Source organism: Myotis yumanensis, unplaced genomic scaffold (assembly GCF_028538775.1).
Source record: "Myotis yumanensis isolate MYYU_CA2020_CCGP unplaced genomic scaffold, mMyoYum1.0.hap1 SCAF_1, whole genome shotgun sequence".
Classification (NCBI taxonomy): domain Eukaryota; kingdom Metazoa; phylum Chordata; class Mammalia; order Chiroptera; family Vespertilionidae; genus Myotis; species Myotis yumanensis.
This window is the reverse complement of record NW_027223752.1, coordinates 39,243,943-39,263,402: the sequence shown is the minus strand read 5'-3', so window position 1 is coordinate 39,263,402 and position 19,460 is coordinate 39,243,943. Positions and strand designations below refer to the sequence as shown.

General features: G+C 40.9%; 1 protein-coding gene across 1 annotated transcript in view; it reads left to right on the top strand.

Annotated features, from left to right (window-relative positions):
• The window catches only part of SYT16 (synaptotagmin 16), a 105,488-nt gene extending 96,683 nt beyond the window's left edge, over positions 1-8,805 (top strand). The window contains exon 7 of the mRNA XM_070418782.1: positions 8,362-8,805. Coding sequence (XP_070274883.1) covers positions 8,362-8,675 — 314 coding nt within the window. The 3' untranslated portion in view covers positions 8,676-8,805. The remainder of the gene's footprint in view (positions 1-8,361) is intronic.
• The last annotated feature ends 10,655 nt before the right edge of the window (positions 8,806-19,460 follow it).

Below are 19,460 nucleotides of genomic sequence, written 5' to 3'. Positions count from 1 at the left end.
ACACACATTGACCACCAGGGGACAGACGTTCAATGCAGGAGCTTCCCCTGGTGGTCAGTGTGCTCCCACAGGGGGAGTGCTGCCCAGCCAGAAGCCGGGATCATGGCTGGCAAGCACAGCGGCAGTGGCAGGAGCCTCTCCCGCCTCTGTGGCAGCACTAAGGATGTCCGACTGATAGCTTAGGCCTGCTCCCCACAGGGACTGGGCCTAAGCTATCAGTCAGACATCTCCCGAGGGCTCCCAGGCTATGAGAGGATACAGGCTGGGCTGAGGGACACCCCTCAGAGTGCACAAATTTTGTGCACCGGGCCTCTAGTCTATATATATAAAAGTCTAAGTGACCAACTGACCAAACGACCAAATGACTGGTTGACTGCTTGTTATGATGTGCACTGACCACCAGGGAGCAGATGCTCAATGCAAGAGATGCCCCCTGGTGGTCAGTGCACTCCCACAGCCAACCTCCTGTGGCTGGCCAACATCCTGTGGTCCCTCCCCCTGGCCAGCCAACCTTGCATGGTCCCTCCCCCCAGCCAGCTGCTCCCCCCCCCCCCCCCCCCCCATCGACCCTGATCACCAGCCAGGCTGAGGGACCCCACCCATGCATGAATTCATGCACCAGGCCTCTAGTTTCACTATATATACTAGTACATATGTCAAATTATTATGTTGAGAAAATGAACAAATGGGACTACATCAAAATAAAAAGCTTCTGCACAGCAAAAGAAACCATCAACAAAACAACAAGAAAACCCACTGCATGGGAAAACATATTTGCCAACGTCATATCTGATAAGGGCCTAATCTCCAAAATTTATAGGGAACTCTTACAACTTAACAAAAAGAAGATAAACAATCCAATAAAAAATGGGCAAAGGAGCTAAATAGACACCTTTCAAAAGAGGACATTCAGAAAGCCAAGAGACATATGAAAACATGCTCAAAGTCACTAATCATCCGAGAGATGCAAATCAAAACAACAATGAGGTACCATCTCACACCTGTCAGAATGGCTATCATCAACAAATCAACAAATGACAAGTGCTGGAGAGGATGTGGAGAAAAAGGAACACTCGTGCACTGCTGGTGGGAATGCAGACTGGTGCAGCCACTATGGAAGACAGTATGGAGTTTCCTCAAAAAACTAAAAATGGAACTCCCATTTGACCCTGTGATCCCACTTCTAGGAATATATCCCAAGAAACCAGAAACACCAATCAGAAAGCATATGTGCACCCGTATGTTCATAGCAGCACAATTCACCATAGCTAAGATCTGGAAACAGCCTAAGTGCCCATCAGTAGATGAATGGATTAGAAAACTGTGGTACATCTACACAATGGAATACTATGCTGCTGTAAAAAAGAAGGAACTCTTACCATTTGCAACGGCATGGATGGAACTGGAGAGCATTATGCTAAGTGAAATAAGCCAGTCAATGAAGGAAAAATACCACATGATCTCACTCATTCATGGATAGTAAAGACCATTATAAACTTTTGAACAATAATAGATACAGAGGCAGAGCTGCCTCAAATTGATTGTCAAACTGCAGCGGGAAGGCCGGGGAGGGTTGGGGGGCAGGAGGGAGGGGGGTAAGAGATCAACCAAAGGACTTGTATGCATGCATATAAGCATAACCAATTGACATAAGACACTGGGGGGTGGGGGGGGCCAGGGAATTGTCAAGGGCGGGGAAGAAAAAAAAAGGACACATATGATATGTAATACCCTTTGTAATACTTTAAGCAATAAAAAAAACAAAAACAAACAAAAACAAACAAACAAAAAATTATTATGTTGTACACTGAAACTAACAATGTTATATGTCAATTATATCTAAAAAAGATCAAACGTGAAAAACAAATTCTTAAGACTTATAGAAGAAAATACAGGAGACTATTGAGTTTGGGTAGAATTTCTTAATTTTGTTTAAAAATAATCAACTAAAAATGACAACATTGATAAATTTGATACCATAAAATTTAAAACATTTATGCTGCAAACTGTACTATAAACAGAGCAAAAGGACAAACTACAAGTAGGGAAAAGATACTAGTAGGAAACATAACAATGATTCTGTACGTAAAATTTATAAAAGCCAGTAATTCACTCCTGGGTATATACTAGAAAGGGTCTCAAATATTGGTACAATGCGAAATATAGAAAAATATTCCCTGAACTATTTTCAATTCTTGGTTATTATAAACAATTAAATATCCATTCATTAAAAGTAGGGATAAGTGCATTGTAGTTTATTAAACACTGTAGTTTATTAAAATAAATGAATCAGATTTATATATCAATATAGATAATATAACAAATTTAATATCAAATGAAAAAAATAAGTTTTGGGAAGACATAAGCTAAAATGTTAAATATTTTTTAATGTGCAAAATACTGTTAAATATATTTTGAATATCTTTACTTATATTGTGAAAATCCAACAACATCTACTTAAAGGGTGAAAATCTAAAGACATACATGAAAGTTCTCCAGGTAGCTAGGTTGGTTAGAGTGTCATTCTGATATGCCAAGGTTGTGGGTTCTATCCCAGATCAGGGCACATAAAAAAAGCAACCAACGAATGCATAAATAAGTGGGATAACAAATCAATGTTTCCCTCTTTCCCTCCCTTCCTCCCTCCATCTCTCCACCTCCTCTCTCTCTAAAATCAATAACTAAAAATTAAAATAAACACATACATGCAAATGATGCAGTCCAGACCCAGGATATTAGTTACCTGTAAGTGAGAAGTTGAACAGGATCAAGGAGGGATACTCAAGATTATCTTTAATCATAATATTTTATTTCATAAAAGTCTAACAAAAAGCAAAAAGATCAATAGTAAATAAGACAAATACCAAATATTACAAGTCTGGGTAGGTACTGAATATGTGTATTATTATCCTCTACTCTTTTACATATGTTTAAAATGTTTGATAGTTGTTAATAAATTCAAATGACGAAATTCCTTTCCCATGCCCAGAATATCATGGTTCCCCTGCCCCCCATCCTGAGGCTGCGTTTGTTGTACCAGCTGGTAGACTGTCATGCTGCAAAGGGGTAGCTTTTTGTATGGGCTATCGAAATAGCCACTGTGGTATCACACTGATTCTTGGGAAAAATGACTTCTGAGTTCCAAGAGATGTACTTGGTGCCGGGACACATTGAGGATGTGTGTGCAGGAGCCCTCCCTTACTGCGGGGGATATGTTCCACGCTCCCTGGTGGATGCCTGAAACTATGGATAGTATACTGACCCTACGTGTACTATGTTTTTCCTATACACACGTGTCTATGATAAATTTTAATTTATAAATTAGGCATAGTAAGAGATTAACAAATTAGTAATAAAGTAGAACAATATCTACACTAATAAAAGAGAAAAATGGTAATTGGCGTACGACCGCTACCCTTCCCATTGGCTAATCAGCGTATCCTTATGCAAATTAACTGTCAGCCAAGATGGCGGCCGGCAGCCAGGCAGCTGGAAGCGAACATGAGGCTTGCTTCCTCCAGGAACTGTAGACTCCAACGTTCCCTGCCTGACTTCCCGGCCTCTGAGCTGGCAGTTTGAAACATTCTAACAAATATAGCTGGCTGGGATCTCAGAGCTGAAGTTATACATTGTTTCGATTATAGAACGCTCAGCAGTGGAAGCCTCAGAGCTAGAGCCAGAGCTAAAGCTGGCCCAGAAGAAAAAAAAAAAAAAAAGGAGCGGTTGGGAGCTTCAGTCAACCTGAAAGCAGCCCTCAGCCCCTCACCCAGACTGGCCAGGCACCCCAGTGGGGACCCCCACCCTGATCCAGGACACCCTTCAGGGCAAACCAGCCGCCCCCCAGGCCTCTATCCTATATAGTAAAAGGGTAATATGCCTCCCAGCACAGGGATCAGCGGAGCCGCAAGGCCTCCTGGCACCAGATCAGCATGACAGGGTGCAGCGCCCAAACCCCCTGATCATCCTGCGGCTCTGTGTATGACAGGATGTGGCGTCCCAACCCCCTGATCAGCCCTGCTCTGTGTGTGACAGGGGGTGGCGCCCCAACCCCCCCCCCCCCCCCCACGGGCCCTGCTCTGTGTGTGACGGGGTAGAGCCATAACCTCCCTATCGGCCCTGCCCTGAGTGTGACAGTGGCATCGCCCCAACCCCCTGATCGGCCCTGCTCTGTGGGTGATAGAGGGTGGCACCCCAACCCCCTGATCCGCCCTGCTGTGTGTGTGACAGGGGGCAGTGCCCTAACTCCCCTATCAGCCCTACTCTGTGAGTGACAGGGGGGAGCTCCCCAACCCCCTGATGGGCCCTGCTCTGTACGTGACGGGGGGGGGGGGGCACTGCCCCAACCCCCTGATTGGCCCTGCTCTGTGCATCACAGGGGGTGGCGCCGCAACCTCCCTATTGACCCTGCCTTGAGTGTGATAGGGGGTGGTGCCCCAACCCCCCAATCAGCCCTATCCTGAGCATGACTGAGGATGGCATCGCAACCTCCCAATCCACCCTGCTCTGTGCATGACAGGGGGTGGCGCCCCAACTCCCCAATCAGCCCTGCTCTGAGCCCCACCAGGGGCTGCACCTAGGGATTGGGCCTGCCCTCTGCCACCCAGGAGCAGGCCTAAGCCAGCAGGTCATTATCTCCTGAGGGGTCCCAGACTGCGAGAGGGCACAGGCCGGGCTGAGGGACCCCCCCTTCCCCCCCCCCCCCCCCAGTGCACAAATTTTTGTGCACCAGGCCTCTAGTACTATAATAAAAGCTATGTGAATATGCCATTATTAAGTAAAACCAGGGTGACTTGAACACAAGCTCGGAGATATCGCAACAGTGGATCAGATAACCCAGGTGGCTTCTAAGTGACAAACAGTGGGAGTGTGTACAGCCTGGATACTGGGGACAAAGGGATGATTCACCTCCCCCATAGAACTGAGAGGAATGGCGGGAGATTTCATCAAGATCCTCAGAATGGCATGCACTTTATAATGTATGAATCACCCTAACCTGTTTGGCTCAGTGGATAGAGCGTCAGCCTGTGGACTAAAGAGTCCCAGGTTTGATTCCGGTCAAGGGCATGTACCTTGGTTGCGGGCACATCCCCAGTAGGGGGTGTGCAGGAGGCAGCTGATCGATGTTTCTCTCTCATCGATGTTTCTAACTCTCTATCCCTCTCCCTTCCTCTTTGTAAAAAATCAATAAAATATATTTTAAAAAAATTTAAAATGTATGAATCATTTATTTCTGGAAATTTTCACTTAACATTTTCTGACCATGGCTGACCATGGGTAACAAACCATGGGAAGCAAAACTGGAGATGAGGGGGGACTGCTGCACTGTTACACTTTTTTTGGCACATGTGGCACAAGTGCAGGTAGAGCAGTTGGAGAACTGAGTTGGCAGAACAGCATCCAGCACTTCAGGGATTGTGACCCATCCCGTGTTTTGATCATAGTTTTGAGTTACTAGAGACTGAGAGACTTTCTACCTCGTCATCAGAAGATAAAATATTGCTTGTTGTTGTTTTGTAACAAGTATAATCAATTTCAAAGAATTAAAAAAGAGCTCAGTTAAGTTGTCTATTTATTTCGGTGGACCTTTCTTTATCCGTTTGGACTGGTGCTCATCAGAATAAGTCACTGAACCCCAAAAGACCCAAGCCCTGCTCCCCACTCTTCTACACAGCAGGATGCCCTGATCCTCTGGTCAGGTTGTTGAAAAGCAAGCACATCATTCCTGCTGATCAAGGTTCCCCTGTGAGCCAGAATGATCAGCACCATTTCCTTCCTTCAGCCAGGTGTCCGCAGACTGGATTGTTTATGAAATTATTATTTCCTCTTCCTGTCACTTACAATTCAGGGATGGCGGGTTGGTAGGAGGTGGCCTTTCTCGTAACTAGAAAACAGTCTTGCGACAGGATAAAGCTTGAAATTGCTCTCTTTGTGAAATAAGCAGGTCCTTGCTTGCAAGGTTAACTCAGTTCCCACTGCCACCCTGGCAGCAGAATTCCCAGTGCAGTTTGGTGGCTGGATTGAACTTTTCCTTCAGGAATCATGTAGCCCTACAGAGGCAGCAATGCTAATTCATTCCCCCGTCCTTGGTTTGCTGATAGCTTTTCCGTGAAGCAGTTGAAGAGTGGAGAGCCCGAGTCTGAGAAAGAGAAGTGTTTTCCCACCTGAAGTGTAATTTCACACCTTGTGTTTCTCAGTGGATAAGTGCATAAAACAACACATCAAACCAGGATAGGAAAAAATCAACATAGAAAGAACACCGCAGGTTGTAGTTTGTTTCCCATCCTACAATGCTCTCCTCTACATAGATTACAGAGACCTGGGTTTACGCTTGTAAAAAGTTTGACTGGTTTTAGGTGGGAAAGTGAGCAGTAAACACAAATCAGCTTTCAGTCTGTACAGAATGTACAGAACAATAGAATTTAGAAAGCACCTTAGCATTTAGGATTTTTTTAAAAATAGAGCATATATAAGTTAGTGGTAAAAGTCGTAGTTAAGAAAAAAGTCAAGAAATTGATGTGATTTTCCTAAAAATATAATTGTTTTAGGAATGATGTTCTTCGTAATGATCCTTTCAATAATTTTAGCAAAAGTAGTAGACTATATCAGTGATTTGGATATTTTCTTTCCTTTCTATAAATGACTAAATATATGAGGCTAGTTACCATTTTACAGCATACTAGTGCAAGGATCATCAAACAAGCTGCATTTTGCAAGTTTGGAAAAACTTGAGACCAAAAGAACAAAGAAAAGTTGAGCATCCTGGCTAGTCATGAACATTCATTATAAAATACTTAATACTTATTGAATGTGTGCTACATGTTAGACCCCGGGGCAGGCATTGGATACTATCATAAACAAGGCAATTCCTCCTTTTACCACTGGGGTACTGAGAGTCTTGCAGACAAGTAAACAAGCAGTGAAATACTGGGTGAAAAGTGCTGAGAGAAGCTAAAACAGGATTTAATTTTTTTTTCAATTACAGTTTACGTTCAGTATTATTTTGTATTAGTTTCAGGTGGGTTGCACAGTGGTTAGACAATCATATGCTTTGCAAGGTGTTCCCCACAATATTGCCAGCACCCACCTGGTAGCATGCGTGGTTATTACTATGCTGTTGACTATGTTTTCTATGCTGTGCTTGAGGTCCCTTGCCTACTTTGTGACTACCAATCTGTGCTTCTCAGTCCCTTCACCTTTCACCTACTCCTCCAACCCTCCTCCCCTCTGGCAACCATCAGTCTGTTCTCTGTATCTATGTCTGTAAAACTTGATTTTGATGAGACCCACTGGAGGGTTATCTGAACTAGGTCTGGTGGGGAGGGAGAGTGGTCAGGAAATTTGGATAAAGTAATGTCCAAACCAAACTAGTGAATAGAAGTCATGTGAAAGTGGGTATCACTTGGGGTATCGGGACATGTATAACTTGTGTAAAAGTGAAAGGGAAAGAGAGCAGGTGGGTTTGGAGGGATGACGGTAGTTCAAAATGGTTGAATTACACTTTGTAAAGGCAACAGTGGTGTGCAATAAGACTAGAAGATAAATAGGGCCCAAGTATTTAGTCTATATAAAGAAATTTAATTTTATCCTGAGACGAGTGGGAAGTATTGACAATACTTGGTGATTCACTGGCTGGACCAGGGCAAGGAAGCCAGTCTTGTCAAAAAATGCAGTCCTGATTACGGACTTGGATCATTAAGGGGATGATGTTATGAGAGATGGGGAACAGTGGAACAGCGAGTGTTTGAGTTGGGAACCCGATGAGTGTGAGATGTGTGTGGGATGTCCATGAAGAGAAATGTAGTATTTGTTGGATCCTGAGCTTGGGAGAGACATCTAGGCTAGAGAGATGGATTTAGTAGTTGTCATTGAAGCCAGAGTTGGTAGTTGTCATTGAGTAGATGAGACGGTCCAAAGAATACGTACACGTGAGAAAAGAAGGGACTCTTTAACTCAGGCAAAAAACAGTATTTTGACAATGGAAAGGAAAACATGTATAGAGCAAAATCTACACATTTACCTTGTCACATAAGTAAAATGGGAATGAAAAACTGCATGTCCATAAACACGATTGCATCTATGGCTGTGTGTGTATATAGTACACCTCTGCATGTGTAGGGCTCCTTATGAACATCGGCAAGGTGCCCGACAGTGGGCTGCATGAAACATGATGCTTCCCAGGTAATAATCCCTTTCCTTAATTGCTCATGTGAAATATGTTAGTCCCACGGCAAGTACCAGGCCTAAGGATGCTGATCAGTATGTGAAAAAGAAAAATTTGCTGCCCATGTAAATATTACAACTAGTCCAGCAAAACTGAAAGGACTGATGTTTTTTCATTTCTGTTGTGTGTGTTTTTCTTAGATACATATGGAAAGCTCTTTCTCCTCAATTCTGTGGGTCAAGAGATGTTCCGCTGCAAGACGTCCATTCGACGTGGTCAGCCCAATCCTGTCTATAAGGAGACCTTTGTTTTCCAGGTGGCCCTCTTTCAGCTCTCTGATGTCACCTTGATGATCTCCATTTATAACAGGCGCACTATGAAGCGTAAAGAGATGATTGGTTGGATTGCTCTGGGTCAAAACAGTAGTGGAGAGGAGGAACAAGACCATTGGGAGGAAATGAAGGAGACCAAAGGCCAGCAGGTCTGCAGATGGCACACCTTGCTCGAATCCTAGGTTTGCCCACAGGTGTCTCTATGCTACACCCCCCTTGGTGAGCCTAGTGGTCGACCTCTAACACCAATTCAGTGTATGCTGGCAGGCTCTTTAAAGACAGGCTTTCAAATAGGGATTGGATTCCACTAACCACTAGAACATTCTGTGTGGGGGGTGGGGGTGGGGGTGCTGTGAGGAGAGGAGATCTTTGGTTTTCTCAAGGTTTGAATTGGATTTAAGTATTGTGATTTTTTAAAAAATTCTACATATACAGTCAACTATGTGGAAAATGTTACCATAGTTGCAAGCAGTGATGATGAATTAATTTGTGTTAATAGGTTATTGAGGTGGTTCAGGCTGTGGGATGAAGCTTCTCTTGCTCTCTCTTCTGTTTGCTTGAACAGTAACCTCAGATTGCAAGGGAGCTGTTAAATGTTATTGTTTGTAACCACTTACGCGTATAAATCAGAATTGTCTTAATATGGTGCAAAAAACTCCAAAATACAGAAATGAGTCAGACACTCAAAGAAGAATGTAACTGTCACCCATAGTCTCCTATTTCACATTTTTCTCTTTTTCAAAACCCCCCTCACTTATTTACCTAACAAACAAATGTCATAAACGTGCACTTATAAAAGAAATTTGTATTAACTAAATACCTCTTTCTATTGAATATATTGTTATTTCCTATGAGGTTTGGTTAGCTAAATCATTTTGAAGCTAAAAAATAGTTCAAAAACGACTGTTGAAAGACCACTTGTCTCCTTTGAATATATTTCAAACTTGTAACTTCCAAGGTTTTTATGCTCTTTTTCTCACCTAATAAATTCTTGCAGAATGAGAGGAAAACCAAAACTACCTAGTTAAGTCATGGATTTATTGATTTTTCTGAATCTAGTGTTTTCCTTTTACATTATACTTTTTTCTATATGCAACGACATATTCAGACATATATTTTGAATGTACACCTGCATGTGAACCATACTTCTTATGCAATATTTTCCATCGGTAGAGCATAGTAAATTGTAAACAGTGGGTCTTTAATAGTGTCGATTCGACGGACTCCTAGAAATGAATGTGTTAAAATACCGGTGAGTGGAGAAATATTTCCAGCTTGTGTGGAATGACACTAAATCTTTCTTGCAGCATTTGATGTGCCTATAATTGTCATATTTCATGGCATTTGCAGCAACATGTGATAGTCACTGCCTGCCTCTGGGCACGTGCCATTTGGAACAGTGACGTTGTGTGGTTATGAGCATGAAATTTTACTTCCAACTGACTTTTACATATCTGTGCAGTGCATGTTTATTTCATTTTTTTCTTAGATCTGAGCCCTTAATTTCAATTACTTTAAATCGGCTGTCACAGAAAAAGGGAAGGAATGTGTGTACCTGTCACACTGCGCCCGTGTGCAGCGCTTCCGAGCAATTGCCCAGGCACTTATTTTTAGCTTTTGTGTTCGGCTGTTGACTTCTTGCTGTCTGTGGGAAGAGCGATAGCTAGTGATGGATGTATACAGTTAAAAACACATAACTCCTCCTCAGCTCTACATTTGGACAGATTGTAAACGTAGGCTGTAACACTGGCAGAACATATTTATTCCTTACAGCCTGTGATGGTTATCCCGACAAGACCAGCCTAGGGCAGAGTATTACCCTACCATGCTTTCCCGTTCCAACGTTGGAAAGAAGTGCTTTCGTGTAGAATAATCAGAATAAGCAAAATAAATTAATATCTTCATTTCTTTTCAGGTCACAGGAGTTTCACATGTCATGCCTTTCAGTTACTAAGTAATAAAACCGTGCCCTTCTGGGTTTTTACCCCCTGTCTTCCTTGGGAAGACCTCAAAGTGCTTTTCCAACATTATATCCATTAACTGCTGAGTGGTCTTTGCAGTGTGGCTGTGTCATCGAGCAGAACTGAGTGCAATTGATTAAGTAGCGGCACGAAGAATTGGCTTTTCACATCCCTTACTCTCTTTATGTGCTTGTGTTTAAAGGGAAGTAGAGCAGCCTTGTTATGCCTGCCTTTATGCAGTCACATAAAAGCAGCATTCACTTTATAATTTACATTTGAAAAAATCTGCATATATTGGACAGACAGTCCTGGATCCCCTCCCCTCCCCTCCCCCACTCATATTCTCCTGCCCTATGTTTCGCTGCATCCATCTGCTCACGGTGACCAGGAATCACCTCCACTTCTTAGTCTGCTGCCTGGACCCACCCCTTTGTAAGGGTTTCTGCTGGTGTAGTGAAGGTATCTGTGTGTGTGATCTGCTTCCCAGTGGTCTGCCCAGGACATACAGTTGCAGGAATGTGCAGCATCTGAAGGGAAGAGATGCCTGAAAAGCACTTTTAGTGTTTATAATTTTACAATGTTGGTGCTACTCACCATGTGGGATGTATGCACGCCTTTAATAGGCAGCAGCATCCACCCTAACGCTGATGCACATATATAAAATGCTAATGACAAGACACATGAAAATCTGAGGCTGGATTTTTTTTTTTTTTTACATTGATTTGAAATTCTGGTTTACTAAGATCTTTCGATTTTGTGCACTTAAACTCCCTGGTTTTCTTGGCAGTCTAGACATGATGTATTTCACATGTTTTTCACTCGAGCTTTTACATCTACATTTGCTTTTCAAAGGAGTTAGGAGAGATAATTTGTTGGTTCTGAAGTAAAAAAGCTGCTCTTACATATCTAGCTCATAACTAATATCTCACAGGGACATTGCAATTGAGGAAGCACCAGTTATTCTCGCCATGATTTTTCCTGAAGAGGTGCTTTGTAAATAAGATTGTTGAGAGAGATGCATACACTGGGTTTATGGAAATTGGCCCTCTGGTGTGCCTTCTTGCGGGGCATGAGTTCATACTGAATTGTGAAGTGCTGGTTTTGCCCATCACGGTGGCTGCTCTTGCGCTCCCTGCTACCCTCTGACTACTGTTGGGTTTGTAAATGGGCCATTCACCAGGCAGCTGAGCACCTGCTCTCTCACTACTGACCCCTTCACTGAGTCCCAGTGTGATGCTCAGTTGTTTGGGACCGTCTTTGCTGATGTTGCATAACTGTGAGGGAGGCCTTGCCTCCCTAACAGAAGTACTTGTAATGCCGTTAGATGTATTACACTCAGCATTCTCCCTGTACGAAGTTTGAGAAAGAATCCTCACCACGATTTCAAGGGGAAAAGAGAGTATGGTAGTGCACTGTCACTCGTTCACGCTGCTCCTCCTTCAAAGACAATAATTGACCTCAAGTGTTGAGTTCCTCTGTAGTGCTAGGTGCTTCAGGCAGCTTGCGCAATATTTTACAACTTGTTGATGCCTCTTGGGCAGTAACTGTGCTGTACATCCTGGCTGCACTAAGACCGTCTTATCTGAGAATCAAAACTCTTTTCTTTTCAAGTGAAGCATTATTTAAGCTGAAATTACTATCAGGTTACGTGAAAGAGCTTCTCTGATAGCCAGTGAATTGATTAAATTATGGTTCATTGTGGACTTTGACTTGTGGATTCCCCCTAAGCCTGGCTATCCTTTTGCAACAGAGGACTTAGTACATTAAGATCAGATAACTGAGGAGGAAATGATTACTTGTAGATGACCTAACACCAAATGAAGGCATATTATTTAATAATAAGGAAATGACAACAAAGCTCATGGGGCATCATTTCCACTTAACTTTGAGGAAACCGTGACTAAAGAACATACGTTCCACTCTGTTTGATTCACAACAAAAGTAACTGATAGATAATCCTGAAGTGGCAAAAGTATTTTGCCCTGAAAAAGTCATTATTTTATTCCAAAGAAAAAAAGCTATGCAAGCCATAAAAAACCAAACAATCCTATATCATATGCATGGAAGAATGAAAGAATTAATAAGTTGGAGAACTTCAGTGTCTACCAGCATAGAGTCAAGAAGAGTAAACTAAGAATCCAGAAGACATTTCAGGCTAACCAGCTATCACTTTTTTCACATCTTGCAGAATTCTGGAAAACAAAGTTGAGGGAAATGAGGCTGGTCTAACACAACCCAGAGGAGTTGGCACAGGCTGTGGTCTTAGCCTGGGCTTGGGTGGAGCTCTGCTAACTGTGTAGCCTTCTGAAAATTACTTATCCAGCCTGTGTCCCTCTTTCTTCGACTGGAAAATGGAAATAATATCTACCTCATAAAGTTTTGAAAAAGACATTAAAGAATTAACCGCACAGTCTGGCATATAGTAAGCATTCCATATTCCCCCCTCGCAATCATGCTTTAAAAAGGAAAAAAAAAAGCATTTAAGATTTGTTTCTATTTCTAGTGAAAGTAATGGTAACATGAGAGGAAAACTAAAAATGTCCAGATACTTTTAAAAGGATAGGCTCATGGAGCTAGTCTGAATTTGTAAAGAAAGGAAGTCCTACTGGGGCAACCTTAGAAGCGATAGCCTGTGTATGGAGGATTTGAGCCTTAATAAATCCCCTATGAGGTATAATAACAAAATCTTTGTTTTTTTGCCCCTCCTCCCCCGTCTCAAGGAGATGCAAAATTTTAGTGCTTGTATGCACATCTTAACAAATCACACATAAGGCCTCTCCTTGTCCCCAGCTCTTCTCTATTGTACCTGGACAGAGCATCTTGTCACCATCAAAAGAATTGGCGAAGAGGGCAATTTGCAGACATGTTTCAACTTTGATCTGAAAAACTAAAATGAGTGGTGTGGCACTATACTGACACTCTTCTCAAAACAGGTAACACTCACTTTTTTTTTTTTTTGGCCGATATTATACATCCATACTATTTCCTTATAGGCAAAATTTTTAAATGATATAATAATGCAGCTATCAAAACTCACTGAACTGGTTAGACTGGAAAATTCTATTCAGGACCAATTATTTATCACTGTTTCCCTTAAGAGATTTAATGAAATGAATTTTATTAGAGTTGATACTTCTTTTTGAAACGTTTTAAGAGTGACTTAGTGATAGAACAGAAAGTATGTTCAGTTGTGATCAAGTGTTCAAACTTTGAGTAAAGAGGCGAGTTTCCTGAGGATTTAGAAAAAAAGCTTTGTGGACCTTTGATCTAAATAAGTGGTCAATAATGAATCTCCTCAAATTTAGCATAACCAGGCGCCATGAGCCTGTCATGGTCTACTTGTGGGATGGGGACGTGTAAGGCTATATTCCCAATATTGCTAAATTGCCAACATGCTGTTTCAAGTTCTGGGCTTCCCAATTCAGGTGAAATATGAGGAAGGGGTTTTAGTCTGGAATAACTCAACATGTAGGGAAGTTAAAGGGGTTGGTGGGGAGTTGAGAAGACTTTAGAGTGATTTCTAGTAACAGCTATCCAGGACATGAGTCCTTGCCACGAGGACAATGCACTCCTTCTTTTCTTGACCAACTGGGCAGAGTCAGAGATTCCACCTGAATCAAGGTGGAGAGAGTTCAACTAAGATATAAGGAGAATTATATGAAGGTTGTTTTGAATTAACTAAAAATGTATTAATTGAATTTTCTTGTGTCTAGCACCATGCTCTTTGGGATAGCTCAGAACTTAATATCTTTTTTTGGGCTGTGACAACACATGGAAGCATTAGTCATCATAATAACACTAGCAGTGCTTGACAACATATAATTGTTCAATTAGTCTAATCATGTGCCATAAAAAGTAGACTTCCCTGTTATGGGTTATTAGAAAGAGATAAAATATATTGACTGTATTTATTGGAGAAAACATCTAGGAATCCCGAGACTTGAAGTAATCCTTGGTCATGTTGGAAGGGGCATCACCAAGGAGATCACAGACTCATCATCTTTGGAAGTTTTTAAAAATAGAAACATCTGCATTAGTTGTGGGTTCTGTCTACAGGAGAACGGAGGGCCTTCATAAAGTTCCTTCTAAGTCTAATATTTTATATGTAACCTCCAAACAGAATCAACAACACTGGGCCCGTCCTCTGCCCCTTTGGACTTGTTTCCACATTGATTTTTCTCTGTATCATACAAGATTTTCTCTGGAGTGTTGCTGCCCGGGCTTTGGTTAGGTGCCTGGGGATGTCTGCAGGCTTTGAGTGAGTTCCCTCTCTCATAGGGCTTTGACTGTTTGTGTTTCCCTTGAGTCACAAAGCAATGTCCTAGATGCACAGACAAGGATCAGCTATATTTGTGGCCACTGTGGAACCTGTGAAACAGCCGAGGCTTCACAGAACAATCGCAGAGGCAGTCACGGAGGCCTGCGGACCTCCTAGAATAAAACCACCAGCAGAATGTTGCTCCCTGCTCTCTGTTGCTCACTTATGCTGTTTATTTCATGTCAATGTTACCAATTCCATTTAAAAAAATATTGTTTAAAATTTATTTCAGAGAGGGAGAGGAGAGGAGAGAGGAACATCAACGATGAGAGAGAATCATTGATCGGCTGCCTCCTGCATGCTCCCGACTGGGGATTGAGCCCGCAAACCGGGCATGTGCCTTGACCTCCTACTTTATAGGTTGATGCTTAACCACTGAGCCATGCCAGCTGGGCAACCTATTCCATTTTGAGGATGTGAAGTGGCTGCCTTCCTATCAGTATCACCATATTTATGCATTATTTTTGTTTACTTCATTTTCCCCTTAAAGTATCTACTTGCTATTTTTTATTATTTTAGTTTATGTGAAACAGAATCAAAGAATATTTATTAAGTATTATTATACCCCAGACTCTGGGCTAGGGGCTGGAGAATAGCAGATGTGTAAAATAGTTTGAGTTCAGCAATCATTTTTGTTTCTAAATATTCCTTTTTTCAAAAAGCACACACAACTAGATCCTGATAAGTCCTCTAGGTAAACAATAAGATCTTTTATTATCCTTTACTTTTTGGCTTAACGTACTTCTGTAATGGTTTCTATCCTCCCGCCCCCCCCGCCCCCCCCCCCCCCCGTTAAATGTATTTCTGCTTCTAGTTAAGAAATACACTTTTGTGTCAGTCTATGGTTCCCTTCAAAATAAAGAGATGTGCTTTGCATCTGAAGGAAGCAATGTAGCATCCCATTCCAGTAATGAAATGAGTTATGGCACGAAATAGAAGTTAGGTGTTTAGTATTTTTTATGTTTACAATTGTATATTAAATCACCTTTTCAAGGAAGTGAGTTAGACCCTGGAATGCTAGGTGTATACAAACAAATATGACACCGTTTTTGTAAGCTCTGTGTTTTGATAGTTGAAAGGCATTGCTACCTTTTACTCTTTAAGTGAACTGGAGACAGTAGCTACCAGATAAAGGGGTGATGGTGTGAACAAAGAACCCTGCTTACTTTTCTGTGTCCTGATGAAATTGCCTTAGATATTATGCACTAAAAATATTTAGGGCATCCCGATGACATAGGTAAAAGTCAACATTGGAATTGTCCCTACCTTGGCAGGTTGACCAATAATTGACCAATAATTGTTTTTTGGTCTCAAACCATTTAAACCTGCCTGAATCTAACTCTTAACGGTTTTGGTTTTATAGCAGGAGACAAAAATAGAAGTTTTGCCAATGGATTTATTGCTTATAATTTTTGATATCATAAAAACTTACCTCAAATATCTACTGAACATGTCTCAGTCCATGTGAGTTAAATCAGAATCTTTAATGTCCTAAAAATTCTTACTGAAGACAATTTTTTAGTGTTGTTCAGTGGACAACCCATAATAAAAAATTCACATCTCTTATTTGATGAAGACCTGATGTTTGGCAAAATATATCAGAAGGCTGCCAATAAGAACGGATTGATGAGGAACATGTACACTAAAATAATATTTTCATGTATGCTGTCCTGTATAAATATATTCCCATTCTCTGTCCAGATATCTCTTTTAAGAGTTTCTTTGTCAAGTTCCTTGTAATTGGCAACTTGAACAAAACTTATTAATTTTGCCACCTTTTCCTGTGACCCATAATAATCTTTGTTAATTCACAACTACACCAAATTATAATGCAGTCTTTTGTTCTGCCACCATACAAATGCAGCTACAAATTAAACTTTACTATGAAATACAAAGACTTTTTCAGAATTTTAAAATTTAATTTTATTGCAGATTTTAAGTTTATGAATAAGTTAGTATTGCACACTTTCTTGTGACTGAGGAATTTGTGTAATAACATTCATTGGAATAAGATTTGACCTATATTTTCAGGAAAAAGCATGATGGTAATTTTGCGATCTCTTTACTTTTTAAATTTTTAATAACTTTAATTCTTTGAGCTATTTCATGTTCACAGCAAAATTGAGTGGAAAGTGCAGAGAGTTTCTATAGAGCTACATCCACACCTGCACAACTTCCGCCTCTACCAACATCCCACACCAGGGTGGGTGTGTTTGTTACTATCTCTGAACCTACACTGACACATTATTACCACCTAGTTTAGCTTTGGTTTCATTCTTGGTGTTTCACTACCCTAAAAATCCTGTGTGCTTTGTCTATCCATCCCTCTCCCAACCCTTGGCGACCACCAATCTGATCTTCTTACTGTTTTCATGGTTTTGCCTTTTCCAGAAGGAATCACACAGTATATAGTCTTTTCAGATTGGCTTCTTTCGCTTACTAATATGCCTTTAAGCTTCCTCCATGTCTTTTCATGGCTTGATAGCTCATTTCTTTTTAGTGCTGAATAATATCTCATTATCTGGTTATATCCGTTTGTTTATTTACCTTTGTTTGCAGTTCTAATTGCTATGGTACATTTTGTTCCCGTGCATGTTCTCAAGAAAAATAGCTGGATTGATTCATGTGATTCATCAAATAAAATGGAGCAACTTCCGATCTGGAATCTATTTCACCTGATATTGGGCTTGCTTTACATGTGAGGAGATTAATGAAATCACAATTTCATGATTTATGTTAACCTATCTAAGCCTTTTCCCCTCCAAATGGAATCTAAACAGAGAACATTCTGTAGGCTCTGAGATGGGATTCCCAAGTTTAGTGACTCTGTTGTGTTTTCTGTTGCTGAGCAGTGATTCAAGTGTGCGTTGATAAAAAGTGCTAATTGTGTTATTACTTCTTCATGATAGAAAAGCACCTTCTGTTACTGGTTTATATGACTTCCCACGGTTGCCCAGAGAAAGGAAGCTTTGTGACTGTGCCCTGTCATCGTCAATTGTACAAATTTGAAAGTGGTATGTAAGCATCTGGCTCATAGGGCAGCTCTGAATTCCGAGTGGAGGATGACCCATGATAATACAGAGGCTGAAGGAGCAAGTGGATGGATGTTGCAGTGATCACAGTGATAATCACACTGGGTGAATGGGGAGGCCTGACGGGCAATCAATATCTGATGAACATTTTGACATTATTTACATGTGTACCGACTGTCCTTGGCTTTGTAGCTGCAACAACTTGTGGAACCTGGTGTTACTGCAGATGAAGGTGCAGTTGTGGATAGAATATTCTATTAGATTAGAATTAATGAGGACTGTGTTCCAGTACCAAATCTTTCCCTAATGAGCTCTAAAATGAAAGTCACGGGTTCTTCAAGCATTCATTTGGGTATCTGTCAGGTAGAAATAGTGATACTTATTTCATTTATTTTCTCCAGATTGTTGCAAGAATAAGATTCATTCATTCCTTCATTAATATACTAAAACACTCTGCGTCCCCACCATGTCGCATGACAAGGTCATAGATGGAAACATACTTTGCAGAATTAAGAGTTTTTGAAGACTGTAAGACATTTTATCATTTTTATTTTAAGGTCAAATCATTTCTTTATGTTGCTATCGCAAAGTAATTGACACTTTTAGATCTCTGCCAATCATGGAGCTATATTCACAGAATGTTAGTAATTTGACTAAAAGTTACATTGGCATGGTCTTTAGCCATTCCACCTCTGACAATAGGTGCTAATTCTTTTGTTCAGACACCCAGACCACAGATGAAAACCCATCTTTTCAGCAGGCTTGCCAATCTTTTTGAGACTTTTCTTTTTTCTCTTTTTAGAACAATTTAATGTTGAGTACAGGGAAGTATTCAATTAAGTAGCTTTTTTTTTTTCATAAAGTGGGATTTAGATACAGTATTTGGAAAGATGCCTCCCCCACCAAAAAAGGTCCTCCAATCAATGTATTATTTTTCTTTTGAAAAATCAGGCTTCTCCATATCTCCCTGCTCCAGGTGACTTTCCTCACCCACATCATCCTTTCGTCCTAAATACCATTTATTTTCTCCCAGAAAGAAAGTAAAAATATACTTCCAAGGTACATCCAAGATTTCATAACAATATTTTGTGTTCATAGTACAAGATAAATCTGACTTTCTCGATTTCTTTTTTTTTTTTCTTTTTTGGGTCTTCATATGGCATCCGAAACAGTTGTTCACATTCACACATTTATGTTTCCCCATATGCATACTGTGTGCAACTCTGTTGTTTTAAAATATTTTATTGGTTTTCCATTATAGCTCAACTTTTGATGGGTGTCCTTGAAGAGCTTGCATTAAAAATGTAAATGTGAATGATTCATTCATTTTGAACATATGTAAGTATTTTCGGGAGATTTCACCCCACATGGAGCAAGCACACTGCTCTTAGCAGGGAGTGTGCTTTGTGTTTCTGTTCTACTCACAGCTGGATGCTGAATATTTCTTAATGTGAGCCTGTGCCTTTTCTATTCCATGTTTATTTGAATGAGTAATTTCTATGTCCCAGACTGTCCTGGGTTGATGGTGGTTGTGAATGGTGGTCAATAGTTTTATGGATTTCACCTATGAGGACAGTTTAGCATAACACGGTTTAGTAAAAAATCTGCTTTTCCTTTAGGTGACTAAGTCACTGGATGGCATTCCTGGTCAAATTC